The sequence below is a fragment of the Bubalus bubalis genome, chromosome 7 (assembly GCF_019923935.1).
Source record: "Bubalus bubalis isolate 160015118507 breed Murrah chromosome 7, NDDB_SH_1, whole genome shotgun sequence".
In the NCBI taxonomy this organism is placed as follows: domain Eukaryota; kingdom Metazoa; phylum Chordata; class Mammalia; order Artiodactyla; family Bovidae; genus Bubalus; species Bubalus bubalis.
In genome coordinates, this window is record NC_059163.1 from 115,753,589 (window position 1) to 115,776,943 (window position 23,355).

General features: G+C 39.3%; 1 protein-coding gene and 1 non-coding gene across 9 annotated transcripts in view; one reads left to right on the forward strand and one right to left on the reverse strand.

Annotated features, from left to right (window-relative positions):
• The window catches only part of TNIP3 (TNFAIP3 interacting protein 3), a 113,891-nt gene that overhangs the window by 35,844 nt on the left and 54,692 nt on the right, over positions 1–23,355 (forward strand). For 6 of the 8 annotated variants that reach the window (XM_044946270.1, XM_044946262.1, XM_044946267.1 and 3 more), the window contains exon 3: positions 17,551–17,668. The exons of the other annotated variants lie outside the window; for them this stretch is intronic. In XM_044946270.1, coding sequence (XP_044802205.1) covers positions 17,551–17,668 — 118 coding nt within the window. The remainder of the gene's footprint in view (positions 1–17,550; positions 17,669–23,355) is intronic. 8 annotated transcript variants of the gene reach the window in all.
• TRNAY-AUA lies at positions 3,307–3,378 on the reverse strand. The gene has a single exon. It is a non-coding gene; the product is annotated as a tRNA-Tyr (tRNA).

Genomic DNA, 23,355 nt, shown 5'->3' on the forward strand with positions numbered 1-23,355 from the left:
CTTTTCCTGGCTTTTGTATTCATCACTTACTGGGTCCTTAAGTTTGTGCCAATGTCCATCTCCCTGATTGTGTCTCGGGTTTCCTTTTCTCTGGATTGCCTCTATATTTTCTTCTCCTCTTTTGTTGTTTTGAGTTTGAACTCTCTCCTCTCCCTGGTCCTTGCACAGTGCTCTCAACTGGGCCTGTTGTGTGGCATCTGGATTCCCTCAAGTTTTTTGTTTTCCAGTTTCACTGAACTTTCTAATTTTTTTCCAACTTTGTATCTCTAGCCATCATAGAAGATCTACACCCTTTTCAAAAGACCTCTTTAAAAATGTTACATGTTAAAGATAATCTTTCTTACTATACTTCATAATTCTTTTTTTTTTTTTATTTCAATACCCCAGATGTGTAAGAGTTCTTTTATGAGGAAAAACTCTAGGATCACAGCTGATGTCACTTTTGAGAGGATGGGTTCTTCTCATAACATATTCCACGATTTTGTTAACACTCTCTCTGGACCTACTCATGTTTTTTAAGCAGATATGGTGGTAGTGGTTTAGTCACTAAGTCACGTCTGACTCTTGCGGGCCCATGGACTGTAGCCCACCAGACTCCTCTGTCCATGGGATTTTCTAGGCAAGAATACTGGAGTGGGTTGCCATTTCCTTCTCCAGGGGATCCTCCCAATCCAGGGATCTAACCTCAGTCTCCTTCACTGCAGGCAGATTCTTTACCAACTGAGGTACCAGCTGCTGCTGCTGCTAAGTCGCTTCAGTCATGTCCGACTCTGTGCAACCCCATAGACGGCAGCCCACCAGGCTCCCCCGTCCCCGGGATTCTCCAGGCAAGAACACTGGAGTGGGTTGCCATTTCCTTCTCCAATGCATGAAAGTGAAAAGTGAAAGTGAAGGCGCTCAGTCGTGTCCGACTCTTAGCAACCCCATGGACTGCAGCCCACCAGGCTCCTCTGTCCATGGGATTTTCCAGGCAAGAGTACTGGAGTGGGGTGCCATTGCCTTCTCCGCTGAGGTACCAGGGAAGCCCCCAAAACTCATGTTTTTTAAGCAGGTATACTGGACTCTTGATAATCTTAAGGCAATTAATCTTCTTGATAAGCATATTTGACCCTCACTGGGTCTTCTAAGCCATGTTTATTAATGAACTTAACAGCAAATTCTCTACAGTTTGTTTGGAGGCAGGAAAAGTTGCTATTTTAAAGAAATCCTAGAATGTAAGCTCCACAAGTGTGGGCATTTTTTTTTTTTCTCTTCTGCTCCTTTATATCCTGTGCCAACCACTAGAAAGAATGTCTGGCATATAACAGATGTCCAATAGTTATTTGTTGAATGGATAAATGATAAAATCGGGTCATTTTTTATTTCACTTTTTTACCTCTGTAGCACTGTGAGGATGATTTCATAGGCAAAAAATCTTCAATACTTTTGATGCCATGTAAACCTCTTTGTAACTAAAAATTTAGGCCGCAGAGATCAAATTCTCAGGGCTTCCCTGGTGGCTCAGATGGTAAAGAATCTTTCTGTAATGCAGGAGACCCAGGTTCTATCCCTAGGTTGGGAAGATACCCTGGAGAAGGGAATGGTTACCCACTCCAGTATTCTTGCCTGGAAAATTCCATGGACAGAGGAACCTGGTGGGCTACAGTCCATGGGGTCGCAGAGTCAGACACGACTGAGTATACACACACACATCAAATTCCTATGTTTTGGGTTGTAGTTTCTCTGAATGTGATTCTCTACAATGAAGGTGATATACTACTTTTCAGCCTATTACCTTAAATTGATGTATCTTTCCCATAGTCCGTCCCTTTTGTTTTAGCATTTTGGAAAAGGCTCCTGTACTGCCATTGTTATTGTTTATCTTTTCTTTCCTGTAGTTTACAAGAAAACCAAAATGAAATCTTTCCTAGCCCAGATCCTAAGAGAAACCAGATCCCTATGCTCACCCAGAAGGTCTATAATCTTACATCCTTTAGTTCTTTTCTAGAATCTATTTTTTAAAGCATGACAAAAAATTTTTACATGTACTCAATTTTTAAAATTGCCTTTGCATATAATCTTAGTGAAGAGATTTTATGTGTGTATTTAATCAATCAAGCAAGATCTGTCCTTACAGAAACTTTTCTTTCCACAGCTTGTTACTTTCATGTTATTAAAACTATATTATAAATTATACTACTCACTGACAAGGTCTTTGAAATTCTTATATGGCTATTATTAATTAAAATAGTATTAGCAATCCTTGTGTCTCTGGTGGCTAACATATATTGAGGGAAAACCCTAAATGTGTCCCATATTTCATCAGAATTCTTGGGTGAGTCCCACTATCATAGCTAGGCTTAAAATAGACCCTCTGTGTACTTAAGCTTGGACGTAGATGTTAAGGAAGACTCAAAACCTTTAACAGTTAAGCCAAAAATCAAGTTTCTTAACTCTGAACAGCCATCCACTTGATGAGTACAACTTTTACTTTTATCACACATCAGGACAATGTCCTGATAGCCTCATTGCTTTCTGTTTTTTTCCCAGTCTTTGATGTCCTTTAAATGCATAGTATTTTATTAAAGTTCAGTAAACCTAATACTTTGAGCCAGGTCTGTTCATGTTTGTTCTTGAATGTTTTACACTGAATTTCTATTCTACTCATGGATCTCTTACCAAAGGAAAGGCCTTTAATATTCTGACTAGAAAAAATAAAGTACTTTATATACCCCTAGTCCCAATTTACAAAAATATACATGTGCATATAAAGGAAAAGGGTAAATTTACTGAGATTTTATCCTAAATTTTCTATATTAAAGCTATGTTAGTATTATAACAATTATAAAAATACTTATTACAGAAAATTTTCCTAGATATGCATACTTATATTTGATATGAATGAATATTTAAGCAATTATTAATTACTAATTTTAATACTATTAATTATTAATTTTTCCATCTTCAGAACTAAATACTGCCTATTTATAATCCCATTTTTAAAAAATAAGTCTGACCAATGCTTTAGTTTTTCAAATTTCACTGGCATTCTGAATTTAATTGTGTTATGATCTCCATTACACTGGCAAGCACACACAATTACTTCCTGAACTCGTTCCTAATTTTTAGCTTTTAAAAACTGAACATTGTTCATGGTCCTTTTTCTGTTACTTTTTTAAAAGTCCTTATTAAAGAAAAAAGAAGTGAAGTGAAGTCGTGTCCGACTCTTTGCGGCCCCATGGACTGTAGCCCACCACGTTCCTCGGTCCACGGGATTTTCCAAGCAAGAGTACTGCAGTGGGTTGCCATTTCCTTTTCCCGAGGATCTTCCCAACCCAGGGATCGAACCTGGGTCTCCCGCATTATAGGCAGACGCTTTACCATCTGAGCCACCAGGGAAGTCTTAGAGAAAAAAGAACTACTTATTAAAAAGATCTGTCTCTTCCAGGATTAGAACAGTTGATATGTTCTAATTCTTTACTTTTGGCAACTTACACAAAAGCTCTGCTCAAAGAAATGCAGTGAGAAGAACTTGCCTTGAGCAAGTTACCTCATCTCTGTGAACCTCAGTTTTCTCACCTGAAAGACAGCAGAAGCACTTCCTAACTCAAAGAGGCTTTCTATGAGGTGAATGGAATCAAGCATCTGCCGCGCTTAGCCCAGTGCCGGGCTCAGTGGACACCGCCATCACTCTCAGGGGACTGCGTGCTTGTACAGATCTCAGCAAGTCAGCCGAGCAGGGTGAATGTCATTTTTTAGTAGCATGCCACTGTTTCCATCTACTCTGTCATCACTCCTGAGAACAATGTCACCTCACCCACCTGCTGGTCTTATTTTCACTAAACAATGCTACCTTGCCTTTAGAGATGATTTTTTTTGTTTTTCACTTTATCTTGGAAATGCCGGTTAAATGTGAGATTTGCTTCTTCTGTCAGATATTCCAGCTTACCCAGTTTTTGGAATTCCTCCTCTAGTTTTTGTATGGTTGCATTTATACAAGCACCTGAGTTATTTTTATGTCAACCCTGTAAAGACTTTTGAAGAACAAAAAACAGTTTTATACCAAATAACTGTTTCACTTTACTGGTTTCTCACATTATCATGACCCTTGATAATTTCCACTGAATACAATGGTTTGATGTTTTGTAACAAAGAGAAGCCAGTGTTTCTTTTTCCCATCCATTCTCTATAATCAGAAATAGACAAGGTCAACAGTAGCATTATTTTATAGGTTTTGTATCTAAAAATAATGCTGTGATAAAAATCCATTTTAAATCCCTGTGATATTCTTCAATGCTCAAAGTCATATCATTGTGCTTTTAAAATGTAGTTAATAAAAGAATAAAAATCTTTTATGCACATTTCTTTCTTTTGGAATCTCATTCAAAATCATGAGGACATAGGCTTTGGAAAGTTAATGGACTTTACTACATAAAGAAATTTTTAAAGAAATAATTGTTGACTTAAATGAGAAAAAAGCCTTTCTGAGTTTGAGCTTTTGTTCTGTTGCACACAGTGTGAATCATGTTCAGTCATGTCCAGCTCTTTGCAGCCCTATGGACTGTAGCCCACCAGGCTCCTCGGTCCATGGGATTTCCCAGGCAAGAATACTGGAGGAGGTTGGCATTTCCTCCTCTAGGGCACTCCCGGACCCAGGGACTGAACTGCATCTCCTGCATTGGCAGGCAAATTCTTTATCCCTGAGTCACCTGGTAATCAATTTTGGCATTAACCTATGTCTCCAAAAGCAGTCTTCTACAATCTGAGTATTTGAACAATTTTCAATAAGTTTATTATGAGAAGTCCACAGGGATATGAAATGTCAGATATTACAGAGTAAAGATGAAGACATTCAAGATTTGGGGGTTCTGTTAGCTTATGCTGTGTATTTTCCTATCTGGGCTTTAAATATTATGATGAAAATAGCTCATTTAATTTTTGGAATCCTTGGGCTAGAAGAGAATATCAAAGTCATTTGATTCACACAAACTCTCTTCCACATTCTTTTAGAAAAGCAAAGCAAAACATTAAATCATCTTTGCTCTGTTCTGGCTAGCACTAATTTTGCAAATCTCAGAGATTTATCGGCCTGTGTCTTAGTTTTTGTACCATAATGAAATGCTAATTTCATTTTCATAAGATGATTTCTGTATTGAATATAAGATAACGTGTCAAATCAGATTTTTTAGGCTTAATATTTATGTATTTTTACTTTAATTTCAAACTCTCAAAAATTTCTAAATATAACAACATTTTATATTTTTACTGAATTACTCAGAAATAAATTACTACTAGATTGTTTAGTGTGCATCTCCTACAACCAAGGACATTCTCCCATGTAAGCGCAGGAAAGAAAAAACTGTCTTTACTCTCTCAGGGTCAGTGTCAGGGGGCCTGCTGATTTAGCTGACAAAGACTGACTAACAGAAGAAAAGGAATACACACATTAATATTTTTATTTGCATGAGAGTTCACAGAAAAGAAATGAAATTCAAAGAAACAGACTCAGGAAGTTCTGTACCCTTCTTAGCAAATAACATAAGGTTTGGCTTTGGGGGACAATAAATTGTAGGGCAGTAACTAGGAGATGAATGGAGTATTTTATATAAGGTTTATTTACGCAGACTCATTGTGCCTGCTGGTGCTTCATCTCCAGAGATGAGTTGTTCTTCTCATCCTGGTACAGAAAAAGGACCAAATTTATGCTACCTTCACAAAAGGAAATCGATACCCTGCTTTCAGGGAGATCATAACAATCCTCGTATCAAAGTAGTGTGTTTTTAGGGTGGTGTATTCTGATCCCCTTCACATCAAAATCAGAAAATGAACACTGCTAAAATACTACCATCTAATACTCGGTCATTCAATGTTCTGCCAATTATTCTGTTCGTGTCCTTCCTAGGAAAAAAGAAGGATAGAACCCAGGATCAGAGACTGCATGTAGTCTTTCATGATTTTTAGCCTCTTTCAATCTGGAACAGCTCCCCAGTCTTTGCTTAATTTTCTTGACCTGACAGTTTACACATTTTCAGCAGGAATACCACAATGTGAAGTTGTGTTTCTGAAGGCATCTTATCAGATGTCTGGGTTTTTCTCACTACAGGTGATTTTAATCTTGATCATTTCATTAAGGTGGAATCTGCCAAGATTCTCCAATGTAGTTATTCTTCAGTATTTCTTTTAGTATTCACTAAGTACTGGGGGAGGGAGATGCTGTGAAATTATGTAAAGATCCCATTCCTCATCAAAATTTCAGGCACGAGTTTTAGCATCCATTGAGATTTCTATTTAAATTATACTGTGCTGGCTGCCAAATAGTGATTTTTTAATACCATAATTTCTTCTACATTTATTAGTCACTATTCTAATGTAAAGAAAAGATTTCTTCTGTCCCTATTTATGTCTATTTCTAAATTTTTATCAGTATACATTAACCAATCCTATTTTATTTAATGAGTTACAATGCATTTTATTATTACTTACTTTGATGCTGAAATTGTCCCAGATCTAACCAGTTCTTTAATATTTCCTAATTCTGGCACAAAAAGAAATTCTAGGCTCATCATTTTCACCTGCATATGAACATTGTGAAAGAAAGAAAGAAATACAGGAAGGAAGGAAGGAATATAGATCATTGCAATAATTAACAAAACTTATGTACCACTATAGGAGGAAAGCTACTTTGTGTAAGTCTATTATATAAATGTTAAACAATGACTGCAAAGTTTAAAAACATATTAAAAAATAATTAAAAATTATTTTTAAATTTTAAATTCAGTTTAAAAAAAAGGAAGCAAACTACAATTGGTACAAATGTGCACACCACACATTTCTCTCTCCTGAACTCAAAATTCAAAGTTAATATCAACAGAAAATGTGGGCAACATCAGAAAACTATAGTTTCTACCTGAACTGAATGCAGACTGCCCTCTAGAGGCACCATTTCATCAACACAATCCAATGTTTCCAGCCACAAACGAACCTATTCGTATCTCCGTGTAAAGTTTTCAGAAGCAGTTCTCTTTAAATATGTAGGCTTTACTCTGCACATGAGCTTCCCTGGTGGCTCAGTGGTAAAGAACTCACCTGTCAATACAGGAGATGTGGGTTCAATCCATGGGTCGGGAAGATCCCCTGGAGAAGGAAATGGCAATCCACTCCAGTAATCTTGCCTGGGAAATTTCATGGACAGAGGACCCCGGCAGACTGGAATTCATAGAGTCGCAAAGGAATCTGACACAACTTAGCCACTAAACAACTGTACACATACTAATAACTCATCATGATTTCCATGTATTGTGTGCCACCTCTAACAAAACTAATGCAAACAATCCAACAAAAAAAAAAGTGGCTTCCATTTTATCAGCTAAACAAAAGAATTGGGACATGTGATCACAAGATAAGACATCAAATTGTCATATGGTAGTTTGTGACTTTTGGTAAAGCTGTTAGCGAATTCAAAATCTCCCCAAAATTTCATGCAGAAGAAATGTCTGCATAATTTATTCCATTATTTCCTCACCATCTGTAGATGAATCCAGTGTGGATTCAGCTTGGAAACTGCCCCACTGGGAGGTCTTCACTTGGCACTTCATATGTGCTGCCGCAAACTTCAAAACTGCTGGTGAATTAAAATCAAGAACTGTAGTCACGTCTTGAAACTCCAACACAGGTGTAAAAAATCCACATTTAAACCGATAGAGTTTAAATAAATATTACTTAAGAACAATCAAATAGAAAGGTAAACTATTTCTCTTATCATAAAAATTTTATATAGCTCTCAAGAATATGGTGTCTAAATTATTCAATACTTCAGATACAGTTATTAGAAGTATCACTTTCTCACCTCCTTTGCAATAATTTAAAATAATTTGAATAAAATTTTTTTTGCCAATGGCTGTTCCTTAAGAAAAAAGTCCTTTCAAATATTTGTCCCAATGAAATTCAACTTAAACAATATAGATTTTAGAGAATAATTTTAAGATCATATTGTTTTATTTAATGATATTTTTACCTAAATCCACACAGTCAATATTAAATAGCAATGTGACACTGAGGAAAATATTATAATTATTGGACATGACTTAAAATTTAGTCTTCCAATCCTCCTAGCTGCTAAGTCACTTCAGTTGTGTCCGACTGTGTGTGACCCCATAGACAGCAGCCCACCAGGCTCCCTCGTCCCTGGGATTCTCCAGGCAAGAACACTGGAGTGGGTTGCCATTTCCTTTTCCAATGCATGAAAGTGAAAAGTGAAAGGGAAGTCGCTCAGTCATGTCCGACTCTTAGTGACCCCATGTACTACAGCCTACCAGGCTCCCCCATCCATGGGATTTTCCAGGCAAGAGTACTGGAGTGAGGTGCCATTGCCTTCTCCGAATCTTCCTAGAGAATGTCATAACTTGGTATTATGTACAGATCTGAGCAATACATTTTGATAAATTAAAGGAAAATTATAGTTGACACCAAAATATGATTATATTCATATGAATATAACCTGCTCTAATTTTCTACTTTGCTTTTTTGATATAGACACAATTATAAAATATATAATGTTCCTGCTGAAATGCTTATTTCCAAGAACAGTGTAGAGGAGGAAAATTTTTGTCTGGGCTCTGTAAAAAAAAAACAGCTTAATAGGAGATAAGCTCACAAATTTTCTGTGACATGGGAGCCCTCTTGGGAAATGAAGACCTGAAGAAGTGGCAAAATCTAAATACTTTTGTACTAAACTGATCAGAGAAAGACAATTGTGGGAAAGTAACTGTAACTTATGAAGAGGCTAAAGGAAGATAAGAATTATTTTAATGAGGTCTGTTCATATGGATTCCTCTTCTTAATTTCCCATCCTTGATAATAAACATGCTTCTTTCTTCCTAGTATAGGGAGGGCATCTTTCACAAGCTAATTTTATCTCCTGTTTGCAGGAAGAAAGAGGGGAGATCAGAATGATTTTTTGTTTCTGCTGTTTTTCAAGTATCTTTTGTTCAAAATAATCCTTATGCTGAAGTGACATATTTTGGGGTGGCATACTCTGCCTTGTTCCACATTCACAATAAAATTTATAATTTTGCTCTACATGTTCAATTTTGTTTTCATTAAATCAATATGAGCATATTTCCTCTGCAGACAGTGTACAAAAGCACTAACCACATGATACAAATGTTAGAGTAAGTGCCAAGGTTTTCTTGACATAAAAACAGAGGTTTAACTTATTTACAATGCTGGTTGAGAATTATGTTTCCTATCTCCTGAATCTTTAATAAGAGTATTCACTTTTTATACTCTCTGCTTCTTCAAAAGAATGGAATTTTATATAAATAAAAAACAACCTTGATGGTAGTATGCCATATTAAAACAACAAGAATAACAAAAACCATGGAATCTACTCCTATTGACCCATAAGATTCTCAAGCTACGTCCTTCCTGTAGGCCGGTTAGAGGGTTGTGTATTTTCAACCCTGTAATAAATGGTAGCATAGCAATATTTGGATGACTTCTTTGCTCTTCTGCTGTCCCTATAGAGAAACTCACATCGTAACAAACTCTGGTATTCCAATGTCAGCCTATCCAGCAAATCTAAGATCTAAAAACGGGGTCATTTTTCTCTTAAAAACTCAGAGCTTGTTAGGAGAGGAGAGAATCATGCTTACTACTTGCTCTTGGACAAGATTTTATCCTTATTTATACTTCTCAAGCATCTACCTGACTACAGTTTGATTCCAGGGAACTGGGAAGGACCCCTCAGCTCTGAAATCCCTCCAGGACCCTGTTTGCTGGGGCTTCCCAGGTGGCACTGTGTGTGTTAGTCACTCAGTCATGCCCCACTCTGTGCAACCCCACAGACTGTAGCCCTCCAGACTCCTCTGTCCATGGGATTCTCCAGGCAAGAATGCTGGAGTGGGTTGCCATTCCCTTCTCCAGGGGATCTTCTCAACCCAGGGATTAAGCCAGAGTCTCCCTTTTTTCAGGTGGCTTTACCATCTGAGCCACCAGGGAAGCCAAAAAGAACCCATCTGCCAGTGCAGGAGATGTAAGACATGGGTTTGATCCCTGGGTTGGAAAGATCCCCTGGAGGAGGGCATGGCAACCACTCCAGTATTCTTGCCTGGAGAATCCCATGGACAGAGGAGCCTGGCAGGCTACAGTCCCTAGGGTGGCAAAGACTTGAACACGACTGAAGCATGTTAGCACGCATGCACCCTGCTTGCTGATGCCTAAAGCTCTATGGCTTGCAGCAGAAAGGTCTCCTTTTATGGTCTTCATAGCTGTTAGGACTTCCTCAGCTCCTTCTCCCACAAGCAGAAGTACTGAGATGAGGAGGGAAGAAATCACATGGACTCCGTGGAGAGAAGGCATCTAGAGAGAACTGATGAGCAACCCACCCATGACGTTGTATTCCAAGCAACCCCGCCTTCAGGATTCCCTGGTATCCTTGTTGACCTCAGTCCTAGTTGTTCCTGACTACTTGTTCTCTTGTCAAACATTTAATGATCATTGTGAGGCTCTGGAGGCGCAGTGATATCAGCAAGCTAAACGCGTGCCTGCCTTCAGGGTTTCTAGTCTAAAAGAGCAAACGCGCAATTACAATCAAGTGTAATTAGCAGCCTAATGTAGCAAATGCAGGTTGCTATGGAAATACATAGTTAGAACATTTTATGTCACCCTCTCATACTTAAGGTGAGAACTGCACCATGGCTAACATTTAGCCAGAAAAAAATGCCAAGGCTTGCATGTATCACAGTATCTCTTATCGAAACAGTGTATAGACATCGATGCTGTATCCTGTCTCAGCCTGTCACTCTGCCCTTGTGAACGAGAATGTTTCACTTGCTCAGAGCAGTCCCAGTAAGAAGGCCAAATCTCATCGCCGCAGGATAGTTGTAAGAGGATGTGGTTTCTCCAGAACTGTGCTCACCTGTAACCTTTCGCGGTCTGAACAGCACCTGCAGCCGCACTTTATCTTGGTCCAATCTGGCGCCGCTGCCCGCGCGCTCCGCCAGAGCACCGCCGCAAGAGTTTTGGCAGAGGGCTGTGGCATCAGCTCAGCGACTTGGCACATCACAAAAGCAGCGGTGCAATAGACAGGTATGCAGGCTGAGGGCAGTCACAGAGTTCATGTGTATAAGCAATATCGCCATTCTCTAGGCTCTCTTTTCAGACATGCGAAGACCACATTTAGACACTTTTTAAAATTATTAAGCTACATAACCTTGGGTTAAACTCTTGAAATATTCATTCTTGCCCGAAGCCAATGCTACTTTGAAAATTTTGTGAGCAGACCTTTTCTCTTCTATTACCTCCTTAAGCCACACAACTGTTAGAGCTCCCAATCACTAAAATAATTCAGATGCCATGCCTTCTGGATCTAAAACACATTTACACAGAGTAATTTCTTTATTGAGTAATTTCTTCCTCCCACCAATAGCCAGGAGCACGCTCAGACTACTAATCACAGTAACAAAAAGTAAAACCTAAAAGTCATGGCTTGATCGTAGTATTTCAGACAACACTGCTCATTCTGTGTCTCCAGAGGTGCAGTCCTGGTCTTTGAACATCTGGAAACTTCCATTATAGAAGAACATGCTATTGATTGATCCTTGTCTTATATTTGAAAATATGCTTTGTTCTTCAGAATCTTCCCTAAAAAGACTTGGCTTATGATTTAAGATCAAAGCATAACATGCGACCTTGGTGGCAGGCTGGGAGGAAATGTGGACATTTGAGGGGAAAAGAACACTAGAGTCCTTAATTCTTGCCTTGGCATTGCTATCTGCCACTTAACCCCTCTGAGTCTCATTTCTCTGTCTTCCAAATGCAAGAGAGAAATTAAATGATCTTCAGGTTATTTCCAAGATTGTGGCTTCCGTTTTCTCTGTTGAGTGTACTTGTTTTCCTTAGGAGTTTGTACTTCTTGCATATACTAATGAGGCAACTATAGCATGTAACCATAAAAACCAAGTCTGGGGCTTTGGGGCTGTGTGCTCCCCAGCAGTCACTTTCGGTGACTGGACATTCCATGGTTTAAAGTATAGATATCCAGCGTTGCTAATGTACAAGGCACAGAGTTAAAACCATGACTGTTCTACAATATAAAATGAACATATGTCCACAGTTTTAATTCAGCTCATTAATGAGGTTTCCATTCAAAGAACATTTGAAGAGTTGGGGATTTACAGGCAATTTAATAAAGGAATGTTAGAATAAGATGCTAGACTAGATACAAAAATGGTAATGCCCTAAGAGGCAGTAAGCCATAAACTTGAGATTCTTTTCTATCGATTCTACAAATTAACAATGTCTTGGCTCTAATCAAATAGTAGAATTTAAATAATTAAATAATCCTTGAATGAGCCTATTAAACAATGGCATAAAAAGACTTCACTTTATCAGATAATTTTTTGGGGAGGCATTTGCACTGAAGACCCTTGAATGTGTAATAAAAGTCTGAGGGCTCCAAATATATGATCTCTGATACACCTCTTTCTCTGATTCCTCCAATTGCTGGGTTACTTGGCAGATTATTACCTCTCAATTGTAGTCTAGGGGAAAAAGAGTTCAGAAATCATACATAAATTAGGGAAAACTATTTGTAAAATAAGCTTCATAGTCACATTGGCCTAACCTAATATCCCATAGGTAAAAAATAATTCATATTAATATCATTTCTATTAACTTTCTAGACTGATTTATTCTTTGAGTGACAGGTAAGAAGGAACAACAGTAACACAGGAAGTTTATATCCATTTAAGCTGAAAGCAAGCAGTGAGTAAGCAAAGGGTCTAACAGGGATTTACTAGACTTCCTTGTCACCATCAACTTGGAAAACTCTTAGCCCAAGAATACTGCCTCTGTAATTCTCTGTTCACTTGAAATGTCACAAGGAGGGCACCTCAAATAAAGATTTACTTAATAGTATTTAATTCAAGGGGTCATTTTTTAAAATTTTCATAGTTTTTCCATGGTTAAAAAAATACATTTTTTTCAATCAAAGTGTACTCTTAGACAAAGAAAGCCACAGTAAGATTTGAATTTAAACTGGCCGCTCATGGTGATAACTTAAAATGGGTCAGTGATTATTGCCTTTTTCAGTTCAGTTCAGTTCAGTTCATTCACTCAGTCATGTCCAACTCTGCGACCCCATGAACCGCAGCACGCCAGGCCTCCCTGTCCATCATGAACTCCCAGAGTTCACCCAAACCCATGTCCATTGAGTCGGTGATGCCATCCAACCATCTCATCCTCTGTTGTCCCCTTCTCCCCCTGCCCTCAATCTTTCCCAGCATCAGGGTTTTTTCAAATGAGTCACTTCTTCGCATCAGGTGGCCAAAGTATTGGAGCTTCAGCTTCAGCATCAGTCCTTCCAATGAACACTCAGGATTGATCTCCTTTCGGGTGGTCTGGTTGGATCTCCTTGTAGTCCAAGGGACTCTCAACAGTCTTCTCCAACACCAGAGTTCAAAAGCATCGATTCTTTGGTGCTCAGCTTTCTTTATAGTCCAACTCTCACATCCATACATGACTACTGGAAAAAACCATAGCCTTGACTAGATGGGCCTTTGTTGACAAAGTGACGTCTCTGCTTTTCAATATGCTGTCTAGGTTGGTCATAGTTTTTCTTTCAAGGAGCAAGTGTCTTTTAATTTCATGGCTGTAGTCACCATCTGCAGCGATTTTGGAGCCCAAAAAAGTAGTCTCTCCCTGTTTCCATTGTTTCCCCATCTATTTGCCATGAAGTGATGAGACCGGATGCCATGATTTTAGTTTTATGAATGTTGAGTTTTAAGCCAACTTTTTCACTCTCCTCTTTCACTTTCATCAAGAGGTTCTTTAGTTCTTCTTCACTTTCTGCCATAAGAGTGGTATCATCTGCATATCTAATGTTATTGATATTTCTCCCCGAAATCTTGATTCCAGCTTGTGCTTCCTCCAGCCCAGCATTTCTCATGATGTGCTCTGCATATAAGTTAAATAAGCAGGGTGACAATATACAGCCTTGACGAACTCCTTTTCCTATTTGGAACCAGTCTGTTATTCCATGTCCAGTTCTAACTGTTGCTTCTTGACCTACATACAGATTTCTCAGGAAGCAAGTCAGGTGGTCTGGTATCCCTGTTTCTTGAAGAATTCTCCACAATTTGTTGTGATCCACACAGTCAAAGGCTTTGGCATAGTTAATAAAGCAGAAATAGATGTTTTTCTGGAACTCTCTTGCTTTTTCCATGATCCAGCGGATGTTGGCAATTTGATCTCTGGTTCCTCTGCCTTTTCTAAAACCAGCTTGAACATCAGGAAGTTCATAGTTCACATATTGCTGAAGCCTGGCTTGGAGAATTTTGAGCATTACTTTACTAGCGTGTGAGATGAGTGCAATTGTGCGGTAGTTTGCACATTCTTTGACCTTTTTAGGAAGGTCAAAAGGATTTTGACCCTTTCTTCAGAAAGAGACATTGAACATATAACAGATATAATATAGTTTTGTACTTAATTTGACTTGGGGTGACTCATGGACCCCTGCATCTCATCCTGGACCCTAATCTATAGTTCCCAACTGAGAAAAACAAGGAGCCACCTAAAAGGCCATCGGTGAAGCAAGTGGTCCTCATAGCTTGTCTCCCAAGCCTCTCCTGATATCTGACTCTGTAACTCAGCTGACTTTCAGTGTGGGCAATGATAGGTTGTTTTCTTTGGAACTGAAGCAGAAATGCCCCTCACAGTGGAAAACCTGAGCCCGGTTATTTGGGAATAACACAGTCCCCTATAGTCCTGCTGTAGCGGCAATTCACTAGCCACTCAAAAGTAGATTAAAAAGTCATGGGTCTCAGAACACATTCTTATCCTGCCCCTTACAAGTCAAGTGACCTTAAGAAAAGTATTTAACTTCACTAAGGCTCAAGTTTAATTGAAAAATCAGGATGATTAAGGGGTGGGGCCCTGAGCAAAGACATCTGGAGCCATACTCCTGACCTAATCAGCTAAGTATTACAGAATCAGTGAACGGATCCCGGGTGAGGATAATACATACCCAGTGAAACTACTGCAAAGTTTTGAAGGCTTTGTTCTGTTTGTGTTTAAAAGTTTGGTAGTGATGGCCTTTTAGGTGGCTCCTTCTTTTTACTCTACTCCAAATCTTGGGTCATAATGTCATATTAAGACTATAACTTTGTTGCATGCAATTATTTAGTGAACTAGAGAGGAAAGCAGAGTTTTAGAGCCTCTGTTAATGCTTCCTTTGTGTCCCAACTTTATCAGTTCTTTGAGGTTATTTGCATACATTTTAAATAAGCATCTAATTTACTGTTAGATTTGAGTTAATATTTTGAATTTAACTTCATCACACAGTCATATTTATTCAAGAGCAAATATTTATGGAGAGAGGTCATTCTATGTGCCAAGAAACAGGGCAACAAATAAAAGCAGACAAATGCCCTTCTTTCATGGGACATATATTAAGCCTGTATGGGGTCTGGGGAGAACAGTAAACAAATAAGAAATCAAGATCATAAAAAATTATAAGGAGAAAATTAGAATTAAAGGCCAGTAGTAATGGGTATGAAAAGCCATTTTAAATAAGTTCATCAGCAGAGGTTTTCTTAATAAAGTAACATTTGAGACAGACTCTGAAGGGCATGGGGGAAGCAAGACGTGTGGAGGAAAGTGCAGACACCGAGCTCCTGGGTGGGAAGCACACTGGCGTGTTCTGTGATGGGCTAAGCGTGCCTAGAAAGGCAAGGCGGAGGGAAGTGGATGATACGAGCTCAGAAACGGAGCACAGGAGCTGGTCATTTGGGGTCTTGGAGGTCACAGAGGGTCATATCAAAATGATCCCCTCTGGGATTTGGGCTCAATAACATGTTTGTCACAAAGGAATGTAACACCAGAAAGTGTTGTGACCTCTTGGCAGGCAAGTCTGGTTCAGAATAGGTCAGGAAAGCTGCCTCAGAGGCTTAACAATCAGTCTAGTCCAATTCCATTGGACTAATTAATTAATTGGTAATCTAATTAACCTGAAGGATTTGGGGCACATATTAAAGGAATTTTGAGACACTTAGAGGATTGCAGGAAACGCTGGGCATAGGCTAACAAACTTGATACTACACGTATATAAGCTTTGGGGCCATGAAGGGTTACACCCAGTAGTTCTATATGGTGACATCACATGTGGGCCATGAAGCACAGATATTCCACAGCTCGAGGAAAGAATAAATAGAAATATGAGGGTTGAGGTGTATTATTCAGAGATTTTTTTCCTAATACAAATAACAGACACCGAAAATCTAGCTTAAGAAAAGAAAAATAATTCATTATAAAAGATATGGGGTAATTAGCAGAATATAAGGGTAGGAAGGCAGTCATGGCTTAGGGTTGATTCAAGACTAGAAAATTGCGAAGACTCTCCATCTCACAGTTCTGCATTTCCCTACCCAGCTGCTTCATTCTTAGCTCCCTCTGCACACAGAAGAGAATCTCACTGGCCAAGCTGGAATCGGTTATTTACTCTTGGTCCAATCAGCTATAACCAAGGAAATGAGGTCAAGTAGTATCAACAAGCATGGCTGTCAAAGCCTCTGCCTGGGACCCACTCTCAAAGAAGGTAGAGGGTTGGACAGACAGCCCAAGTAACCTCTGCCACATCATGTGATTAGATCATCCACCTATTTATTTTACTTGGAGACAACTTTGAGAAGTATTCCTGAAAAAAATCCCTACCCCAATTCAAGGGGTTGTTTTCAGGGGATGAAAAATGATGAGGAAGACAAAACAAATGTAAAGAAAAATAACATAATGAATACATTTTTCTCTTGAATTATGTTTTTAATGAGAAGATTTCTCCATCATGTCAGCATGATACAACCGAAAGAAAAATGGACTAGAGTCAGAAAATCTGATTTAAATTTTTACATTATCAGTTAATAGTCATGGGAATATAAGCAATTCATTCTGGTTCTCAGATAAATGTTGCAGGTTGGACTAGCTTCTTTTTAAGGTAACTTCCAGATACCCTTTGACTCTGATATGATATTTCCATTTGGTGGCAAATAATCCTTGGGATTTGTTGTCAGTTCATTGAAGACATAGAGCAAAAATGGCCAAGAGACAAGCTATAGAATCCTACACATCTGAGTGTGATCTTGGCCCTGCCACTGTTTTGGAGTTTGACTTTGCATAAATCAGTAAGTTAGTTACTAAATCCAAGTTTGCTCATCCGTAAAATGCAGGTAAATGCTGACTACTGTAATGAATTGTACCCACTGAATAAGAAAATGAATGTAAAGCACCTGCCTTACTGGGAGTGTTTAGTTCTGGTCATTGTTATCAGCCTGTGAAAATCCCTCAACTTGTTTGTATCTTACTAGATTACTTAGAATAAATGTGCGGGTAAGTGAAACTTAAACTCCAATACTCTTTAAAGTTCTCTAATGGCAGCAACTAATGAATATGAGATTAGAGACCTGGAAATTCTAGGGGTGGGGGGCATCATACATAAATAACACCTCCATGTCATTCACGAACATAATAATTTTTAATTACCTTTGTAAAATGTGGCTTTCCCATGTCCCCCGGGGGCAGGTGTGAAAGCATGGAGCTGGATAATAAAATCCTCAGTCTGATTGAGAGGAATACTTCTGATCCCAGAGGGGTCAGCCTGGGGGCCACGTCGAGTCATAGAAGTCCCTGTTCTGTGAAGGTAAGGAAAACCTTCTGCTTTTTCTCAATACACCCTTCAGCAGCGTGGTCACTGAGAAGAACGCACGGGGAGAGTCCCTGAATCATTTCCAGTAAGGCACTTCCTTGATGACTGAGAGGACAAAGTGAGCCCGTGCAAACTTCTCTTACACAGTCACTTCCTGTTACTAAAAAAAACCCTTCACAGAAGCTCCTTCCAGTTTAAAGTGTGATACCAAGGGACCGTCATTACAGGAAAGGGAGGTGGAGCTCACGCTATTAGAAAGAGTGCTTAATGCAGCAACAACTCTTTTATTGGGAGGAGCTAACCTAATGTATGCAAACTCACTTACATTGGGTTACTAAAATCCACACAATTCATGCCCATTTTTTAAAGGAAAAAAATAAGATTTTCCTGATTAGATAAGTTCTTTGAATTTTCTCTTGTTTCAGGATATTTATCTATGGTGCTTTATGTAACAAATAGAATTCAAGGGTAAGCTCAAGCTAGGAATTTTGCAGATACCTTTCTAGAAATACATCATGAATGACATCACAAGCTCGTAAGCTCTGCAGTCCTTCCAATTAGAAACTGTCTCTAATGATCACTTCAAAATAAATCTAATGTAAGTAAATTAGAGAATGTGGCTGACCTTAAAAATATTTACATAACTTCTGCTTTGGTTTCTTAGTTCTAAAATGATCCAGGCTCGTTATGGAACAGCTACACTAAGCATAGAGAAAACTATAGAAATCATGTATAGAGAAATGTATTGTGGAGCTAATGGAGTTTGCAGTCCCCTAAACAAATATTGTTTTTCAACTAATTTGCGAGGTTGCCTCAGGCCTCACCAAACGTGGATCAGCCTCTGAAATCTCCTCCATGCCCACTGCTCCTAGAGAGCCTTGCTTAGCATTGAGATCTGTGTGTCTCCTTCTGGCCCTCTCTCTCTCTCTGACACACACACACACACACACACACTCACATTCACACTCTCTCTCTTGACACACATACACACATACTCACATTCACACTCTCTCTCTGACACACATACACACACACATTCACACTGACACACATTCTCTCACACACACACTCACATTCACTCTCTCTGACACACATACTCACACACACACACACTCACACTGACACACATACTCTCTCACACACACACACTCACATTCACACTCTCTGACACACATACTCACACACACACTCACATTCACACTGACACACATACTCTCTGACACACGAACATTCACACTCTCTGACACACATACTCTCACACACACACACTCACATTCATACTCTCTCTCTGACACACATACTCACACACACTCACATTCACACTGACACACATACTCACACACACACTCACATTCATACTCTCTCTCTGACACATATACTCACACATGCACACTGTTCTGTCAAACACTCTTTTCACTTAGTAATTCGTTATGGACCCTCCTATACCTCTTTCATTCACTTAATGAACAAATAGTATTGTGTATGTTCTTTCCACTTCTCCCTGAAAAAGAAGCATTTGTTTTCAAAGTGAGAAATGCCTCTCTGCTAATGATGAGGGGCCAAAAAAGGCTTTTCTCTCCACTTCCTTCCTTCTCTTTTCATCCCCACCCCCACTCTCATACAGATACCTCTAACTCCCAGTTAAGACTTACTTCCTTCATGGAAATGCTTTTTTGTAGTGGTCATCTACTTTAAGCCCCAAAAGAAGTTTAATGATGAGAATTTGAATCCCCTCCAGAAGCCTGATCCACGTATTCTCTATTTATCAACCCCTAAGACTCATTCGCTCATGACTGGCTTCCCTGCGCATTCTGCTCACTTGTTCTCTGGATCCCTCCTTGTACAGCAAAAACCTCACAGCCCTATTGCCATGCTCTTGGCAACTAGTTCCCTGTCTTCTGGGGACTTGACTGAACTTCTCTGTCTCTTTAAGATACTGTTTCCCCTATCTCTTCCTTGATGAAATTTGCTCATCTTCCTATACATTTCCAGGCAAAGGAGAGCAGGCACCTGGCTGGTTCTTATTTTGTCTTGTTTGCTTTGTGAAATGTAAGGTAAAGACATCCACAGAGAATGAGAGAGTAAAGGTGAAGTCCAGTGGTTAAAACAGGGGAAGACACCCACGTGGCTCTAGCGGTAGAGAATCTGCCTGCAATTCAGGAGATCGGGGTTCGATCCCTCCGGTGGGAAGATCCATTGGAGAAGGAAACCGCAACCGACCCCAGTATTCTTGCCTGGAAAAATTCTATGAGCAGAGGAGCCTGGTAGGCTACAGTCCGTGGGGTGACAGAGTCAGACACAACTGAATGCCTGAGCACACACACACATGAAATGGCCACTGAGAGACAGAGATGGGAGAGAGGGGCAAAGCTAAAATGAGTTCCTGGGGCGCAGTGAGGACCACGGTATAAGACCAGTCACTAACGAGTGTTTGGGCTCCTAAATCTTCAGACTCCCCATCACGTCTTACCAGCTTAATTCTCCTCAACTTTTAAATATTGAGACTTCATACTATTTTATGGGTAATGTTCTTTGTTCACCATTAAGTATGATTTTATTTTATTTATTAATTTCTATTGAAGTGTACTTGTTGTGTTAGTTCCAGGTGTACAGCAGAGTTATATGTCTATATTCTTTTCAGGTTCTTTTCCATTATAGGTAATTACAAGATATTGAGTATAGTTCCATGTGCTATATTGTAGGTCCTTCTTGTTTATCTATTTTATATATAGCACTGTGTGTCTATAAATCCCAAAGTCTTAATTAATCCCTCCCTCCCTCCTCGCACATTACGAGCAATGTTCTAATTCACTCTTTCACATCCTAGCCAACGTTGATCATGACATCCAAGTTTTTCCAACCACTTGTCATACCACTCACAAGCTCTACCTTGATAAACCCATGGACTCACGAGCTCCACCTTGATAAACCCATGGCCATTTTGCATCTGATTTTTCACTTGTCCTTTCATTTGCATTTGATACTATTCACTAACTTTCTTAAAATGTCTTTCTCCGTCGCCATCTATAAAAGTGTCCTTCGACAGCGTCCTTTTCCCCCCGCCCGTGCCGTCTCACGTGCCGTCACCAGTCTCTCTTGTATCACCTGTCTGTGACACTAGCGTCGCCCAGGCATCGGTGCGTCGTGCTTGGCTCACTAAACTTCAAACACGTGCCGACGGCGTCCGACACACACACGTACGAAACAGGTAGTTCTTTTCTAGATTCCTATCGGCTTCACTCAGCATGTTCAAAGATGCGCTCAGTATCTTTCCTGTTAAGGCTGTTGGTTGTTTCTCCGCGCTCCATTTCCCACTTCCCAAGATGCACCTGTCCCGCCACCCCACCCTCCTTTACCAGACCGTGCAGTTCCACGTGCTGTGCTTTTTCACACGCTGTTTATTCTTCATGGAAACCCTCGCCTCCGTGCCCCTTGGATGCACTGTGTTTCCAACTGTGTTTTCATGCGAATTGTGAAATCATAGTACCTCCCTCTTTAGTCTTACAGAGTTCTCTGGTCCCCTTTTGCTCTGTCCTAAACTATGAGAAAAGTAGACTTATAATCACCTTATCTCTAAGAATCCTTCACAAATAATCTCAAAGTCTACAGGAGGGATATTGAATATACACTTAAAGCTCAGCTTCTCATCCTAAAGCTTTTGACTGGCAGTGATTGTCAGATGCCCACCTATCACTGCTGCTTCGAGATGTTAGCTATACCACTCCCGGGGCACTTTGTGGTACCACTCACGGTGACAAGTAAGCCTAATATGTGGCTGTGCTCTCCAGAGCCCAAACAGAGCTAAACACTGTGGTTCTCTCCATGTCAATGGAGAGACCTTTCTTTCCCAACTTTAGCTACACAGGCCCCCAGTACTACTTTACACATCCACTGTTTGCCAGAAATATGTGTGACCGTCTTTTTGATTTTCATCCTTCTGCAAATGGGGAAACTGAGGTTCAGTGACGCTAAGTACATTTCTCGTGGTTTCTACTATAGCTAGTAGGAATTGCATTCTGGACCTAAATCCAAATCTGTCTGGGTTGCTCTATACATCCTGCTTTTAATGACCTCTTCCTCAAATAAGAAGCATCTGAAGTGACTGGGCCTGAGCTCAAGCTGTTACCAGGAACGATGCTATTGTCAGACCAATCCCCGCTTTCCTGTGTGCGGCATCACCCTTGCATCAAGCTGCAGCGCCTCTACTCTCTCTCTCTGAGGACAAGGTCTCCCAGGAACAATCCCCAGAAGTGTCTCTTCATCTCCCAGACTTCTGGCATCTCCTTCTCAATTGTCATCTGAAGTATCTTCAAATATTTGAGTCCTTAAGTAAACACAATTTCCAGCTGAAATCTCTGCCGAATTACTATTTACAATAGCACTCGCAGAAGGAAATCCTACATTCAAAACAAAAATGTTTCCATTCTCACTGATATATTGATGAAACTGAAAAAAAAGGATAAGAAAAATTCTTTTGGAGTAAGACAAGGGTGGGTCAATGACCAACTGTGGAAGGCATCTCTCATTTTCCCACTGGATGGAGCAAGCGTAAGAACAGTAAGGGAGACTCCCTTTCCAGGAAGAAATGTATTTCATTATGACTTTATGAGATGGATAAAATGCTTCAAATTGTTCAGAGAGTATAATCTTTTAAAAGATTAAGTAAGTTTCTAATCATAAAGAAATATGATTTAATGAGAAGTCCTGAGACATATGTCATGTTCCCTTTATGGTCTGCCTTTGCCAAAAATAAGAGGGAGAATTACTATAGAGAAAATGAGAAGAAGTGAAATGAAGTCACTCAGTCATGTCCAACTCTTTGTGACCCCATGGACTGTAGCCTACCAGGCTCCTCCATCCATGGGATTTTCCAGGCAAGAGTACTGGCGTGGGTTGCCATTTCCTTCTCCAGGGGATCTTCCTGACCCAGGGATAGAACCCGGGTCTCCTGCATTGTAGGCAGGCGCTTTACCATCTGAGCCACCAGGGAAGCCCATAGAAATGAGAAGACTAACTCATTGCTTTGAGGAAACAGAAAAACATTATTGATGAATATGAGGAATATTAATATGAAGTGGGTTTTAATATTCTGTTAACACAGAAAAACATTGTTGATAAATATTATAAATTATAATTTATAATACAATATAATTAATATTTAATTAATATTATATTAATTTAATATAATTTATAATTAGATTTATAAATATTATAAATAAATATTGATGAATATGATAAATATTAATATGAAAGCGGGTTTTAATATTCTGAGACAGTTGAAAGTAGAAAGTTGGTGAACAGAAGACATTGAAAGTCTTGTAGGCAAAGAACAAATCATTTTCTAAGTGAGAATAATACTCAATTCCAAAGTGGACATTAAATGGAACTTACACTAAACTAATACAGTGACAGAATTAATATATGAACCTTAATTTATTACCCTGTAATTGTTTGTCTTCAAATATGAAAGGAAATGATAGAAGACTTGAGATGTTTTCTTGAACAAACAAATACATCCCAATAATGCTTGGAAACAAGGGTTTAACCTGGGATGGGAAGGAAAAGTGTTTGAATTTTAAGATCTACCAAAACCGAATTTGCTTAAGAGTGTTGCCATGTGTTTAGATTCTATTTTGCTTTTCTTATTTTAACTAAGACACAGCACTAAGAATTGACTTTTA